Source organism: Chenopodium album, chromosome 8 (genome assembly GCF_948465745.1).
Source record: "Chenopodium album chromosome 8, dcCheAlbu1.1, whole genome shotgun sequence".
Lineage (NCBI taxonomy): Eukaryota > Viridiplantae > Streptophyta > Magnoliopsida > Caryophyllales > Amaranthaceae > Chenopodium > Chenopodium album.
The window spans coordinates 70,726,945-70,743,445 of record NC_137841.1 but is presented as its reverse complement, the minus strand read 5'-3'; the positions used below and the strand labels follow the sequence as shown (position 1 = coordinate 70,743,445).

Genomic DNA, 16,501 nt, shown 5'->3' with positions numbered 1-16,501 from the left:
TTTCAAAGAAACCCAAAAAATTGGAAGAAGAAAAGAGGAAAGAGAAAAATGTGATTGATTTTGAGTTGGAGTAGCTAAGAAGGAGAGTGCATGTGGAAGGTTGATTTCTGGTAAACTGTAACACCCTAGAAATTCCTTTATTTTAAAATACCTGTTTTGCCCTGTATAAAACTTTAAATAGGAATATCTAAGACATTACCGCCACCGTGAAAACGGTTAAGGCAAATATCAAAGATACACAGCGGAAGACTTAAAAACCAAAACTATTTAAATAACACAATTTAAAAAAACAAACCAACAAAAATAAAGTTGAACATCAACGAAACCAAAGTCAAATAAAACCCACCACAACTTGGAACCATTTAAGGCCCTTATTCAAAACCGAAACAACCAAACTTTTTTTGATAGTCCACAAAGTAATATAATAAAATATTCAATGCATAAAACAAATCATATCCTAATGGAAGCTAGCATGATTCCCTCTTCACTCATGCCCCGTCATGAATATGCTTCAATACCTGAAAGTGTATCTCTACTTGCCCCCACTACTCTCCATTAAAATGGATCATCGTAGGGCCAAGATAAAGACATGGTCAGACACAAACAACACACACAATCAGCAAAGCTGAGTACATAAGCGTAACTAAACACACTAACATGCATTCTCCTATCATCACACATACTTACCTCACTGTACCTGTTTACAAGCACACCCAACAATCAACAAGACACAATGACTAGACAATAATTAATTCATTTTTGCATTGATTACGCATCGAACGGGTTTCCACCTATTAACCTCCCCCGAATAAAATTTGAGGTTAACTGGCACGGGAGCTAACCGTGCCAGCGACAAACCACACAAAGGTGGCGGAATTCCTGTGCATAATAAATAATAAAAAGGAATATACAGCGTCCTGTACTCCATTGGAAGTTATGGTTAAATATAAAACCCCATAACCCCCCCCATTGTTCATACTCAAGGTATATACGTTCCAAGAGTTTTGGTGTGTAATCTCTTTCACTTTACGTTACTTACATATTATCAGACTTGGTGATGACTCTCAAAGCGAAATAAATCAATCAACAATAATTATTCAATCAAGCAAACATACCAATTTAATTCTTGAATAATTAGTGACCACATATCATTTAATGTTGAACCCTTTTTAATTCTACCTCAGTGTCAAAGACACCTTAAACGCATAATGCACAACAAATCATATCTCTCGGTGTTAAACACACCTTAAGTGCACAAAGGCACCGACATACAATTTATTCCTTGTGTACATAGACACTTATATAGCTCCTTCCTCGTGCTTAAAGCATCAATAAAAATTATATGAACCATAATAAAATTTCTTTTCAATATTCCAGACATAATTAAACAATTAGTTTAATTAAACATGCTCTCTATTATGCCATAAATAAATATGTAGTCCATATAATCATGCCAAAATATAATTTTCCAATCCATAAACCATAACAAATAATTCATGCTTCACAATTCAATCACCAACACCAATAATTCACGATTCAATACATAAACCTTAGCATGATACCACTTGTAACTGATTGAAATTAAACCTAGCATGATTCTACATCATCAAAATATGCTAAGTACGCGAACGTACCTTGAATACGATCTTAAAATCGTCGTGACTAGTAAAAATTGCTCACTTCGAAGTCTCCTACGCATTAAAATTATAATAGAGCATTAAAACCCACTCTAAACAAATTTCCAGCAATATATACTATCCTAAAATCCCTCTTAAAATAATTAGAATAAGCTAAAATTATATTTAAAATACTCTAATTAAGTCCCACTTAATGGGTAAATTAAATTTCCTTCAAAACATAATATTTAGGGTTCTACATAAAATTTCAGCACTTTATTTCTAATTAAAACTTGATGTAATTTGGTCTCAAAGCACTTAAATTGAAGATCTAAACATTCATACATCATATACTTTCATAATTTCATAAATCAAGAACCTAGGGTTTCAAAAATTGGGGCTTTTTAAATTAAAACCAAAGCTGAAAATTAATTAACATAATTACAACATTCAAACATCAAAATTTAATCCCAAAACTCATAATTTATAATTAGATCTAAGCATAGATTAAATTAGAATAAGAAAGATTAAATCTTTTTTTTTTTTTCGAGGAACACCGAGCAGCAGCCACCACGACACGGCTGGGCTGCTGCCGCCTGTGCCGCCGCGGCTGCTGGCCGTGTGCTGGTGGCGCGCGGTGGTGGTCCGACCACGTGTGTGGTGGTGGTGGTGGTCGGCCGTGACAAAGGGGAAGGGAAAGAGGAAGAAAAAAAAGAAAGAAAAGTAAGGAGAAAAGGGGAGAAGCTTACCTTGGGTTTTCTCCACTCTGGGCAAAGTTTGATTTGCCTCATAAGTGGGATATTTATACCCCTTCTCTACCAACCCTTTACCCTAAACTTTCCTCTTTTAGTTTTTCTTAATCCCTTTCCTAAAAAAAACTTGTTAAAATTAAACTTTCTTTAAAATAAAATCCCCAACTTTTAAATAAAAAAATTAAATAAACTTTCCTTTTATAATAATATTAATTAAAATACTTTAATTAAAATAATTACAACTATTTAAATACTTTATAAAATACATACTTTAAATAAAATATGTATAAAATACGGGGTATTACATAAACCCATAAAATTGAAAGAAGAGAGGAGAGAAAAGGTGTGTGATTTCGAGTTAGAGTAGCTAAGATTAAGAGAGAGTGAGTGGGAGGAAGATGTATGAGAAAAAAGGCGAAATAACATACATTTATTTAAAAATAACATTATATATAAATTGAAATAATAAGAAGATAATTAACATCAAAATAACATGAATTTTACAAACCTGGTGTACCATGTATTCCAGAAGTAAGATAGAAATTGCGCCTCTACCAACCAAACGGTTTCTAAGAGCACATTCAACAATTTTTTTATTTAAAAAAAAAAAAAAAAAAAAAAAAAAAAAAAAAAAAAAAAAAACTTATGAACAAAAATATAGGTGAATTTTTTTTAAAAAAAATGACTTACTCAATGAGCAAAAAACAAAATTTTCTCATAAGATGACCATTATAAGGATTATTACAGAGTACTAAGTTAGTAACTATGTGGGTCCCATAAGGCAAGTAAGGAAATAAAAATTCGATGAACTATAGAGAAATATAGGTGGGTATTAGTTAATGTAAGAGATGATGGTGTGGTAAGTAGAGAATAGTGAGAAAAAATTATCATTGATGGGATTAAAATGATCATCAAAATGCTAATGAACAGAGGGAGAGAGAAAAGTAAGAATAAAGTAAAGCGGATCAAAGTAAGCTCGGACCGACCCAATTTTAGGCGGATTTTGGGCAGATTTTTCCTTTTATTTTCGAATAGGTTTTGCCGTTTGGGAATGCGTTTTTATACAAATTTTGTTGTTTTTTTTCTTGGCCTGAAAAATGGCCTGAAAAGCCCACACAACCCGACCTTTTTGGGCGGGTTTGAGCACATAAAATTCGACCCGAAGCTTGGCCCGATCAGGCCTATCCCGAGAAGTGGTCTAATTTTTTGGGTCCTGGTCGGCCCGTCCAATGATCACCTCTATTATAGAGCAATAAGGAATCCATTTTTTTCCCTCGTCGTGTAATCTAAGACTACTAATCGAGACGTGATGGACCGCTATTAGGTATGCATCATATCAAATGGCGAAAACAATATAAAATCAACAATGACGGTGTAATAAAAAAAATACTCTTTTCCTCTTTCCTTGTTTCTTGATAAGAAATCTCGCTGGAATAATCACAATATAAAATACTCCATCCGCTTAGTAATAGTCGCAACACTTTTTTTTCATCCATTTCATCATAATAAATGCTACATTTCCTTATTTGGTAAGGACTCACTTACACTGTACTTTTTTTTTTTTTAGTATTTCCATGTAACTACACTTTACTCCCTCCATTTTTTTTTATGTGCCACATTAGCAAATTCTGGCACTATTTATTTGAGCGCATTTGATTAATGTTTGTGATTTATATATAAGAAAAATTATAGTCTTATAAGTACTTGTTAGAATTGTCTCAATGATTAGATCATTAGTATTCAACTCATCAATTGTTATCGTTTATAATTATTGATAATTAAATATATTATTGATTAAATTTTGCACCAGCATGCGTGTCATGTCACTATGGGGCACCTAATAAAAACCGAAGTGAGAATATAAAATCTCCTCTTTGGTCCCCACTCTATACAAATCTCCTAAAACTATGTGATATTCCTACTATTAGAGCATCAACACTCGTGGTACAATTTTATATCACGGTGTAAAAACTCATCAAAGACCTGTAATAAATATATTTACTACATTGGTGGTATAAAACTATACCATTTGATGGTATATGAGCAAACTCCCATTAATCTCATAGATAAACAAAACAAGTTTATCCCAAGAGAAGAAAAATAAAATATAATAAACTTCCAAAAAGTAATAAATGTGGGTCCTATCCATCAGTAACGGAGGTCGTTGACGACGTTTGACGAACTGACCCAGGTTAACATTTTTACCCTTTTTTCTTAATTTTGCTACCGTGTTCCATTGACATACTCATTAGAGCATTCAACAATGGCGATTCTCCTTCAAGTTTGAACCAAAAACCACCACAACCATCACCATCTTCCTCTTTCATCTCCTTCCTCCTTGACTCCTTCAATCCACAATCGAAAATCAACCACCATCTTCATCTTCTTCTTACAAATCGACCACCGTACCGACACCGACGTTGATGGCGGCTTTGCCGCCAAATTAAAACGAAAACCCTAAGAAAAATGGAGTAATTTAGGGCACGGTGAACCCCAAAGGGTAAGTGAGCTCCCCTTCTCAATAGTTTACTCAATTGAAAGCTTGAGATTAAGCTTTGATTACCCTCTACCATTGAACCTATGAGATTTATATTTCCCATCATTGAACCTCATAGTAGGTTTGCAGAAAGAAGATAAAAACATTTTTGGTTTTTTTTAATTATTATGGATTGAAGGATGAGGAAGATGATGTACGGAGTAGTGCGGGTCGGTTACCATGGTTAACTATGGTCAATTGCAAATTTTAACGTCAGTCAAATGTTTATCGGCAAATGACAACTGTACCCACACTTTTTAATTGGGAAATGACGAATATAGGCCTTGATAAACAACTTTGTTTATCGTGGGTATAAACTTGAATTTTCTCGATGGTATATACCATTCCATGGTAAACATTTGTTTTGGTCCCCGTGAAACATGAACCAACCAGGTCACGCCATGTGGCCTGATTATCATGTTTTTTTTTTTTTCAATTGCATTTTAAGAAAAAATTATAAAGTAAAAAATTATGAAAAAAATTACATTGTTCATAATTTTTCAAGACTACACATAGACACCCATATTGATATAATTCTATATATTTTTTTTGAATTCGCCTTTTACTACCTAAATTGCTTATTTTATTTAATTAACTTTACAAACATTGATTAGTTATTTCCAAAAATAAAATGAAATATTATTATAATTAAATTAAGTGTATTATTATACTAACTCCGTTTCTTATTATGTGCAACAAAGAAATATTTTATGTCTCACAAATAATACCCATTTGTTGCACATAATAAGAAACGGAGGTAGTATATAAATAAGAGAGAGAAAGTGTGGTGGTAAACTTTTTTTGTATCACGAGTGAGATGAATTTTGAAGAAATTATATTATATTGTGGTAAAGATGACGTGGAGTAGTGAGAAAGTGGTATAAAGTAAAGGATGATATAAATTTTTATATCGTGAGTAATGATGGTCTTACGATTATTACGAAATGGAATATATTAGGTGTGGGCCTATACTTACTACTACTACCCCCCTATGACTTACCTCTTAAGTCTTACACTTAAAAACATAGATAAATAAAGACCGGATGTAAATATCCTTGGAATTTCCTTTCTCGTCCCTATCTACTTTTTATAAATGTCTTAAACCAATGAACTGCTAGTCTGCTACTCGTACTACACCACAATTATACCTTTACTTTTCTTAAAAAAAAAAAAACACTGGTTTGTTTAGAAGAAAAAGAATGGAGTTTGTAGGAGGAGAGAGAAGAAGAATGGGGTTACCAAGCGGAGCATCACTGTTTTCAACATATGCTTCACTGAGTGCAACCTTCACTTTGGTTCAACAAGCATTTTATCAGTTTGTTCCACCACTTGTACAACAATACATTTCTGACATTTTCAAACAATGGTTCTCACGAAAACCTCCTCCTCCTCCAGATGTTTTTAAGCTCATCATTGAAGAAGTTGCTAATGATTTCACTAATAACCAAATTTTTCAAGCTTGTCAGATCTACCTTTGCAACAAGCTTAGTGACTCTGCCAATGTGCTTAAGGTATTTTTTTTTTTTTTTTAATGGAAAAAATAGTTTCCTTAATAATAAGTCACATCCAAAATAAGTAGTAATATAGATCTGTAAATCCATATTAAAATGTACTCCCTTTGTTTCATAAGAAGTTTTAGGAGAATTATAAGTAAGGTACTAAAAAGTGAATTTTATACTCGTAAAATCGTAATATTAAGTATAGTTACTTAGGGCCTGTTCTCATACGTTGAAATTCCTTCTCTTATAAAATATTCATTTCACTTCAGCTCAGTTCAGTTAATGAGAACACGCCCTTAATGGTGATTTACTTAATTGTGATTAAGAGAGAGAAATAATGAATAAAAAAAGTCTGTGTTACTGTACATGGGGTTGGTAGGGGTAAAAAAAAAAAAAAACTTATAAAGTAGTAGTGAGTTATTACCAAATAAGAAAATGTTGGATTTATTATGAAATAGATATACAGTAAAAAAAAAAAGTGTCGTGATTGTGATTCTTATGAAACACATGGAGTATTTAATAAAGAGGAAGCCCCACTTAATCTCTGGGATAAACAAAATTTGTTTATCATATGACATTTTCGTAAATAAATCAACAACTTTATCCAATCATCATCACTGTTGGACCCACTTTTATGGAAAAAGTTGTTGATTTATTTACAAAATTGCCATGTGATAAACAAATTTTGTGAATCTTATTAACTTATATTTACCCTTTAATAATTTCACTCCTGTCATCTATTCCTAACCAATATAATTACAAAAAAAAAAGATGGAGTAATTTTAGAACAAAACCAGAGCTTGACTAAGAAAAAACGCCCAAATACCTGCTTTTACTAAAGTCCGACACTATTTTGTGGGTATGGATGCGGCTTTATTTGTAGGCCTAAACTATTGCAGTATAAAGTATAGTTGGTGAAATAGTGAGGGTTATTTTGTAATTAGCCAATTGCTAATAAATAATGTTCATGCATATATATATATATGGTTAGTTTAACTTTTAAACAAGTGAAGTAATTCAATCTTAGTAGCTAGCTTGGTTGAACGCCTTAATCCAATCTTAGGTCCCGTTCACTTAACCTTATTTTTGTTGAACTGAAATTATTTTTACTGAAACAAAGTTATATTTGCTGAACTTAATTTATTTTTTTGTGAACTTAAATTAATTTTACTGAATTGAAATTATTTTTACTGATTTTCTATTATGAAAAAATGAGTTTTACTAAACTGAAATTAATTTTAAACAATTTCAGTCAATATGGTTTTAAACAATCTTGAAATGAAATTAATTTTGGTCCTTTTAGGTGAGCAAAGGGCACACTGAAGAGACTATGAACTTCAAGCTTGCTGAAGGAGTCACATTCTCTGAGACTTTTGAAGGAATACATCTGAAATGGATTTTTAGTTGCAAGGCTAATTCCTCGGCTGATGATCAAGGTGATCCTGTTCTTGTACACGATAAACGATTAGGTCGATCACGTAGTCATCATCAAGAAAAATCCTGCTTCTCATTGATATTTGACAGAGAACATAAAAAAAAGGTTTGTACTGATTACTTGCCATATATTGTGGAGGCATCAAAAGAAGTTGTTCGCGAGGAGAAACACTTGAAACTATTTGATGGTGGTTCAAGTAGCAAGCAATCAGTCAATATGGTTCATCCCTTTAAGTTTGAGAATTTGGCTATGGATCTTGAATTGAAGAAGGCGATAATGGATGATTTAGACAGATTTGTGGGGAGAAAGGAGTTTTATAGGAGGGTAGGGAAGCCCTGGAAACGAGGCTACTTACTGTATGGTCCTCCTGGTACTGGCAAGTCGAGTCTGATAGCTGCTATGGCTAACTATCTCAAATTTGACATCTATGATTTGCAACTGAGATGGATGCAGGACTCTAGCTTGAGACAGTTGTTGCGTGTTATACCAAGTAAAACTATTATCGTTGTTGAGGATATCGATTGCACTGGAGAGCTTCCAAGACGAGAATTATACCACACTATTTATCAAGGATATGATGACTCTCTGAAGAAGGCCATAAAGAAGCCTGAGGTTTGTGGTTTTCAGTTTGTCCTCTCTGGTTTTTTTGATATCTTTTAGTAGTTCCTGATGTATGATATATTTCATACATCTTATTACATGGTTTTTGCATGTTCAACTTGGACTTAATCTATTCATAACCCCTGTGAAATATAAATCATAATCGATTTGTTAGGATAATTTCATGTATATGACAAAAAAATTAATGTTTTTAGCATACTTGACAGTATCCTTGTATGAATTTTTTTTTTACTAACTGCTGTTTGTTACTGCAGATGTCGCTGGCTGCATTGCTGAACTTTGCTGATGGATTGTGGTCTTGTTGCGGAGATGAGAGGTTGATCATATTCACCACAAATCACAAGGAAAGGCTTGAACCAGCTTTATTACGGCCTGGTCGTATGGATATGCACATTCACATGTCCTATCTTACTATGGAGGGCTTCAAAGTCTTAGCCTACAATTATCTCCTAGTTTCTGGCAACCATCCGCTGTTTGGAGAGATCAAAGGACTATTAGAAGCTGTAAATGCAACTCCTGCTGAAGTTGCCGAGGAACTTATGAGAAGTGAGGATGTTGATGCCTCTCTTCAAGGGGTTGTCGAGTTGCTAAAGAGGAAGAAAATCGAAGCAGAGGATGCTGCAAGTTTGAGACCTCAGGCTGAAACAGAGGAAATCACAGAGAACAAGTACAGTGGGAATGTCTTGCCTTCAAAATGCTAAAGTGAAATTATCGTAGAATGTGGACTTCTTATTAACTTATGACAAATTAATCATTGTAAAATGTGGCCTGGACTTGTTAAAATGTGGACTTCTTATTAAGGGAAATTCCCTGTTTCTCATGGTGAGTCATTGTATAATGGCATTTTCGTGAATAAATCAACAACTTTTTCATTATTGTGGGCTCCACAATTGAATAAAGTTGTTGGTTTATTTATGAAAATGCCATGTGAGAAACAAAATTTGTTTCTCACCATGATAAACTGGGGCATCCTCTCTTATTAATTCTACTTATTTTAGTAGTTTTCCTTACCAACTTATGCAAAATTCTCTAGTGAGCTTTCTTGCTCTCTTGGGGACCAAGTTCTCAAAATTTGATAATCGTGTTAGAAGCATATTTTGTGCATCTATTGTCTATGTCTTTGACAACAATCAACTCAAAAATTTCAAACAAACTATTAATTATTTCTACTTTTAAATGATACTCGTATGCAGCAAATCCTAAAACTACGTATGGTTGAGCTAAAGTATAGAAAACGTTGGCACATTAATTAGACGAGTTTGGTTTTAGGCTCAAGGCCTTGTGTAATTATATAAGACCTTCTCCCCTTGCTCATCTAATCCATGATCCCAACCTTTCTCGAACTCTCCAAACCACATTCTCTCTACTGTCAAAAGCATCACACCATTAAAACTCTTCTATGTTTGTTTAAGAAATCAAATATCTCTTATGATAAAATAATGTTAGACTAGTAATTATTTGACTAGCATAATATCCTAAAGTATGATACAAAGTACGTAGTACTTAATCTAAATGTATGAATCTCTAATTTTATTGAAATATTATAAATTATTTTCTAACATTATATAATTATTTCTGCATTAGCACTTGTTATCATCATGTATTGGTGATTCTTTAGTGTTTGAGGGAGATCGACAAAAAATGTCAATAAATAAATTCATTTTAAAATATATTTTCTAGAAATAAACATCAAGCGTTTGTAGTCCAACGGTTAGGATAATTGCCTTCCAAGCAATAGACCCGGGTTTGACTCCCGGCAAACGCATTTTTTTGGCATTTTTCTTTTTGCTCTTCAAATTTTATTTATTTATTATTATTTTTTTTTTTTATAGTGGAACACACTGAATAATCAAACATCTAACTTTGGGCTTCTTTTTTTTCTTTTTTTGAAGAAATGGGCTTCTTAATATTTTATTCTTACCTTTAAAACACAAAATAATGATCAATACAGAGATCAAACATCTATCGTTACTTGCATTAATGAGGAAATTGACCCCGTAACAATAAGATATGCCTAAATCAAAAAATTCAAAACTATATACTTCGTATGTCAAATCTACATAAATATGGCTCGAACCTTTTTTCCGAACAATACGTGTGTCATCTCTAATCTTTATTACTCCACATCAAGGTAGATAAGAATCATAAGATACAGAAATTTAATGTGTTATGAAACATAGCATTATACAAGCATGGGTATACAACAAGCGTTTGTAGTCCAACGGTTAGGATAATTGCCTTCCAAGCAATAGACCCGGGTTCGACTCCCGGCAAACGCATCTTCCCTTTTTCTCTGCCTTTTCTTTTTTATCTCAGAAGTTGAAAATAATCCATGACCAATTCCATCTGTTAAGCAGGGATGTCATGGCCATGTTCATCAGGCCTGTGCAGATTGTGAAGGATGTACAACGAAGCAGACGACAGGAAAATACAGAAAGCATAACTCAGCAGATCCAAGCCGGTGGCTATTGTCACCATTTTGCTCCTTTCAAACATCTTTACAATGAGAATCATCACAATAACGTGTCCAACTTTTGTTTTCAGCTCATCAAGGGAGCTAATTTTCATCCACTGAGGTCTCTCCTGAAATTTAAATTGTAGAAAGCATTGTAAGTTCAGCCATGCTTATGAACAGCAATGAAGAAAGATGCAAAAATGTTTTTGTAAGAAGCAGCTCCATCTAATCAATCACATGAGTACATGATAAAGGAATTTGAGAGATGATCAATTCATTTCGAGGCATATATACATGCTCTAGATGTATTAAGCTGTACTCCCCTTGTTCCAGAGTTCACATATTGTCACCATTTTGAGCCAAACCTACTCATCTATTCATTTTGAGGCATACATATATGCTTTAGATGTACTCATCTATTCAATTTGAGGCATACATAAATGCTTTAGATGTATTAAGCTGTACTCCCCTTGTCCTACAGTTCACATATCTTAGACTCGAGAGCCACACATACTCATCTATATATCCCCCCTCCGATCCCCCCTTACTTATTTAGCTCCCTCCATGATCTTCCTTCTATATAAGCTTAGCTTAGCTCTGGAACAAAGTAGTATATATATGTTTCCTTGCATTAGTCCACCCTAGTTACATTTTAAGTTATTTGAAAAGAAAACAAAAGGAATAGGAGTTTTCAATTTGCAATCACCTTCAGAGCGAACATTCCAAACAAAGATGAGCCATTCAAAGCCCGATCAGCATCAGGAGGCAGATCGGAAGAGGAATTACTGATGAATAATCCATATAAACCCATAGCAAACACCAACATAACAGTTCCAGCTAGATAGACATCTGCATACCAAGAACGTCAAGAAATTAAGAATAATAGAATCTTAATATATGATCTTAAGGCCGAAAATAGCCTGCAGGACAATAAACAGGAAAGAAGAAATAAGAAATAAGTTCTTATTAAGAAGAGCAGTAGTATACAGGGGAAAAAAATCTCTCACCAATAGCTTCAACCAATCGAAGAACCATATTTCCAGTGTGAACTCCTTTAAGACAGGATGACCAATACACTTTATATGCTTCCCAAACATACACACAACCCTGCAGACATCAAATGTACTCTATGTTTCATTCATTATTTCGTCGAATGAGTTCATCCACAATAAAGATTTTACATGATCCTACTAGTGTATAAGAAAGGGAGAAAGAAAATTACATTCATGAAACATAGGACTGAACCAGCTAGTGATCCTGCAATAGCAAGAAGTGCCAAGAATCGGAAATCGAATATAACCTGCACAAAAAAAAACCAAGGGTATAACTCATACAACATATAGATCAAATAATGAACCCAAAAAATGGTAATATAGCATTATCAGGGCATAAACAATTTTCACTGTTACATTACCAAAGTTGTCAAATTATGTTGCTAGTGTAGACAAAAGACCTAAACCCCATAAACATGATTTGTAATTTGTATAGTGATTGAACAAGAAAATATCAGCCGATACGAGCTCGAAAACTCGAGTTTAAAGCTCCTTAATTAAGAATAATAAGATTAGTCCAATTATTAGCTTAATCATAAACTTCCCTTATAATCCAAATCAAGTCTCACTTCCACTATCAGATTCACCAAAATAACACTATTTTCAGAATCCCCAGATAATTAAACAATATAAACATAGAAATTAAAATCAACCCAATACTTAAGAAAGCCTAATATGATCAAAAGATTTACCCTTTCGACTGTAGACTCAGCGGATTGAACAAATTTAACAAAAGGGTTTCCATTAGGGTTAACAATAGCAGAGTTACTAAGTTTAGGGTTTTGTAAATTGGGGGAATTTCCGACAGTCGATTCACTAGGAGATGGAGGCGAAGCCGGAGAAGTTGAGCTCAACGAAACGATTCGAGAATGAGAGAAATTACCGAAACGTTTCGTAGTTTTAATTGGGTATTGAGTTTTTTTAATTATGGGTGTTGAGAATTTCGGATGTAAAGAAGTTGATGAAGTGATTACTGCAAAACCCATTTCAATTTAATTTTGTTTTTGGATTTGGGGATGAATTTGAAGAAGACAGAAAAATGAAGAAATATCAAAATAAATAAATACATGAATAATTGAAGAAGAAAAAATATTTATAAATTGCTAAAAATGGAAGATGTTGTGGGGTCTACCGAATCTGGAAGTTAGTGTTGGCGGGAAGTGTTAAGACGTACCGTTGGAGAAGATAAGTGTGCAATCTCAATAATGGCGGGGTGAATTAATTGTAGCCAATTATTTATATTGACGATCTTATTTTATAAAAGGAAAATTGTAACCAACCAATTATTATGCATGATTTACATATTTTACATAACATTATACCAGATTTTGATTTTTTTTTTTGGACAAAGTTTTGGCTGCTCTTTGAGTACAAGAAAATGTTGTATTATTCACAACTCAATGTAAGTTGGCGAAATTTGGCTTTTTTGAGGGACTTGTATTGTAGTGATATGAAATAATTGATGGATTAACGGGTTGGTTTTTCATTCGTTACTTGAAATATTATCTTAAATAAAATGTATTTTAATTGTTTTATTACTAAATCTAGAACTTTATATAAATTTTTTCTAAGAGTTATATACTACCTCCGTTCCCCAAAAGTTCGACTCACTTATTGTTCATCTGGTTAAAATATAATAACTTTGACCACATATAATCAAAATAAACAAGTTTGATCTTATTGGATTTCCCTTATAATAAAATTTTCAAATATTAACTTTTTAAATATTTTACTTATACACAACCGAAGTTATTAATGGTCAAAGATGTTCATTGGAAACCGTGCAAATGCAAAGAGTGTATATTTCTCTTAAACGAAAGGGTATATGTAAAGCTCCATAGAAAACTAAACGATGTTTTTGTTGGATTATACTCCCTCCGTTTTTTAATAATTGCTCCATTTCTATTTTTTGCACTATTCATTTATCCTATTTTGACTAACGTTTGTGATTTATACATAAGAAAATATATAATCTTGTGGGTACTTGTTGGAATCATCTCAATGAGTAGATTATTAATTTTCAATTGTTAGAATTTATACTTATTGATTATTAAAGATATTAGTGATCAAATATTAGCATCGACATGCGTGTCCAAGAGAAATGGAGCAAATATTTAAAAACGGAAGGAGTACATACACTATATGAAGTCCCGTGTTAATTAATGACTTAATTTTAAAATGAAGTTATCTCAAAATTCAAATATAAATAATCAAAATTATTACTTGTACAAAAATAAATATTTACATCGAAATATTGCAAAGGCCGGTGTGATGTTGATATGTTTGTGCCTAAAACTGGGATGTCAAACGTTTGGGCAGGAATTACAGAGAATGCATCAACATTGAATAAGGGTATTAAGGTGGCAGTAGGGAATGGTCAAACAACGCTCTTTTGGGACCATGTATGGGCCATAGACAAGCCGTTAAGTGATGTAGCCACGCAAGATATCCCCATGGATATTGCTGGAGCAACAGTTGCAGAAATGTGGGAATTTAACCATGGTTGCGTTGGGATGTGTTCAGCCCTTATCTTCAGGAGGATACTCTAAAATGCATTCAGAATCATGTGGTGCATGAAGACCCCACAGTGGGAGATCTGATTTATTGGCAAGGAAACTCACGAGGCAAATTTTCAATAAAATCAGCTCTGAGTATTATGAGGCACGAAACTGACGTATTAGACGAAGAATGCTGGAATTTGATCTGGAGAGCCCCCATACAACAGCGTATAGTATTCGTGCATTTCTCTGGCTCGCTTGTCACGATCGTTTGCTTGGGAACCTTAATAGGTACAAAAGACAACTTGCTGAAGATGCTAAGTGCTACTTATGTGGCCATAATGAGGAAAGTACTCTTCATATCTTACGGGACTGTCCTGCTGCTAGACAAGTTTGGCGAATTGTCTTGACTCCCTCGCTATTCCAGAATTTTTTCACAACTCCTTTGAAAGAATGGCTCACTCATAATCTCAAAGACACTGGGAACACAGATGATCAGGGATGGCCAACTTTGTTTGGCATTGTTGTTTGGTGGATCTGGCGATGGAGGAATTGTTACGTTTTTTACAAGGGAAATGAGATTCCGATCGACTTGGGAGCATTCATTCGTATCAGGGTGGATGAAGCTTTTCGAAGTTTATCAAAATAAGATGAACACAAGCTTGCAAGACCTATTAAACAACAACAACACATAGGGTGGCAAGCCCCGAATTATGGGTGGTATGTGATCAATTGTGATGGGGCAGCTAAAGGTTCTCCAGGGCCTGCAGGAGGGGGTGCTTTGATTAGAGACCATGAAGGTAATTTTATCTCTGGCCTAGCTGCTAATTTTGGGAGATGCAATTCGTTCAGAGCTGAAATGCTAGCTCTAACTCGAGGGCTTGAGTTGGCAAAAAACTTGCAAATTGAGAAATTAGAGGTACAACTTGATAATCTGTCTTGTGTACAAATTTTGAAGCAGGGCCAAGTCCCTAGAGGCGAGTGTTTTCATGAAATCACCAGATGTTTAAATATACTCAACGATGGCAATTGGGAAATCAAGATTGCTCATATTTATAGAGAAGGCAATCGCGCGGCGGATTGGTTGGCCAACCGCGGAGTCCTTTGTGACACTGATTTAGAAATCCTTAATTGTATTCCGGCTGGTCTTAGTAGTATTTTAGAGGAGGACATTAGAGGCGTGGCTTTTCCACGTTTTATTCCTCCGTAGGGGTGTTTGTTTTTGTAATTTTCGCTTGTTTTTGTTTCCTGTTTGCTTGGCTATGCCTCTTTTGGAAGAAAAAAAAAAAAAAAAAGAAAGTCACCATCCGATTTTTTTTTTATTTATTTTTTTTCCAAATGGAACGCTATCTATTTTTCTGAGCTTGCTATTTTTCTAGATGATATTCTGTACTTAGGTAGTGGCTTTGGTTATGTTGAGTGGTCGCATGTCAAAAGAGGTGGCAATATTGTTGCTCATCAATCACCATCTTGCTCAATTAGTGTCGTTCGATGTTGAACAAGTTTGGGTCAATCATTGTCCTTGCGAGATTTCTTCATATTTATTTTTGGACACTTTGTCTCTTGATTAATATATTTAGCTCGACGCTTTCACTTAAAAAAAAAAAACACTATCTTGTTGAGTTTACATGAAATTATTTAGGAATGTAACATAAATTGTTGCTCGATTACTTTTGCGATAAATATCTTAGGTTTGACTTGTGATTTATGGGTATGGACTTCGGAGTACATATGACTTTCCTATAGAACTGCTAAGCAAGTTGGCATTTACATAGTCATAGTTAGGGGTGGCAATTCGGGTCAGCGGGTCCGGTTCGGGTCAGATTTTGGGTCAATTTCGGGTTGTGCTTAAAAACTATCAAAAATAGTTTAAAACTTAATATTATAATGATATATATGACATTTTGGTCAAATCGGGTCGAATTCGGGTTGTTCGGGTTCGGATCGGATTTCTCTCAGTAACTTCGGGTCGGGTTATCGGGTCGGATCATGGATTGCCATCCCTAGTCATAGTGTCATACTTCTAATTTCATACGA

At 34.0% G+C, this 16,501-nt stretch overlaps 2 protein-coding genes and 2 non-coding genes across 4 annotated transcripts; 3 read left to right on the top strand and 1 right to left on the bottom strand.

The window, feature by feature from the left end:
• Nucleotides 1-5,967: 5,967 nt before the first annotated feature.
• On the top strand, nucleotides 5,968-9,479 carry LOC145556483 (AAA-ATPase At3g50940-like). Its single transcript, XM_081618142.1, has 3 exons — nucleotides 5,968-6,415; nucleotides 7,707-8,450; nucleotides 8,714-9,479. Exons 1-3 carry the CDS (start codon nucleotides 6,104-6,106, stop codon nucleotides 9,158-9,160), a joined length of 1,503 nt encoding a protein of 500 aa, XP_081474268.1. The 5' UTR covers nucleotides 5,968-6,103; the 3' UTR covers nucleotides 9,161-9,479.
• Nucleotides 9,480-10,152: 673 nt separating this feature from the next.
• On the top strand, nucleotides 10,153-10,224 carry TRNAG-UCC (transfer RNA glycine (anticodon UCC)). Its single transcript has one exon. It is a non-coding gene; the product is annotated as a tRNA-Gly (tRNA).
• A 250-nt stretch (nucleotides 10,225-10,474) lies between these two features.
• LOC145642195 (uncharacterized) lies at nucleotides 10,475-13,029 on the bottom strand. The gene is made up of 5 exons (XM_081693293.1): nucleotides 12,659-13,029; nucleotides 12,137-12,214; nucleotides 11,922-12,021; nucleotides 11,621-11,763; nucleotides 10,475-11,042 (listed from the first exon to the last, which is right to left on the bottom strand). Exons 1-5 carry the CDS (start codon nucleotides 12,950-12,952, stop codon nucleotides 10,809-10,811), a joined length of 849 nt encoding a protein of 282 aa, XP_081549419.1. The 5' UTR covers nucleotides 12,953-13,029; the 3' UTR covers nucleotides 10,475-10,808.
• TRNAG-UCC (transfer RNA glycine (anticodon UCC)) lies at nucleotides 10,667-10,738 on the top strand. The gene has a single exon. It is a non-coding gene; the product is annotated as a tRNA-Gly (tRNA).
• Nucleotides 13,030-16,501: the final 3,472 nt, after the last annotated feature.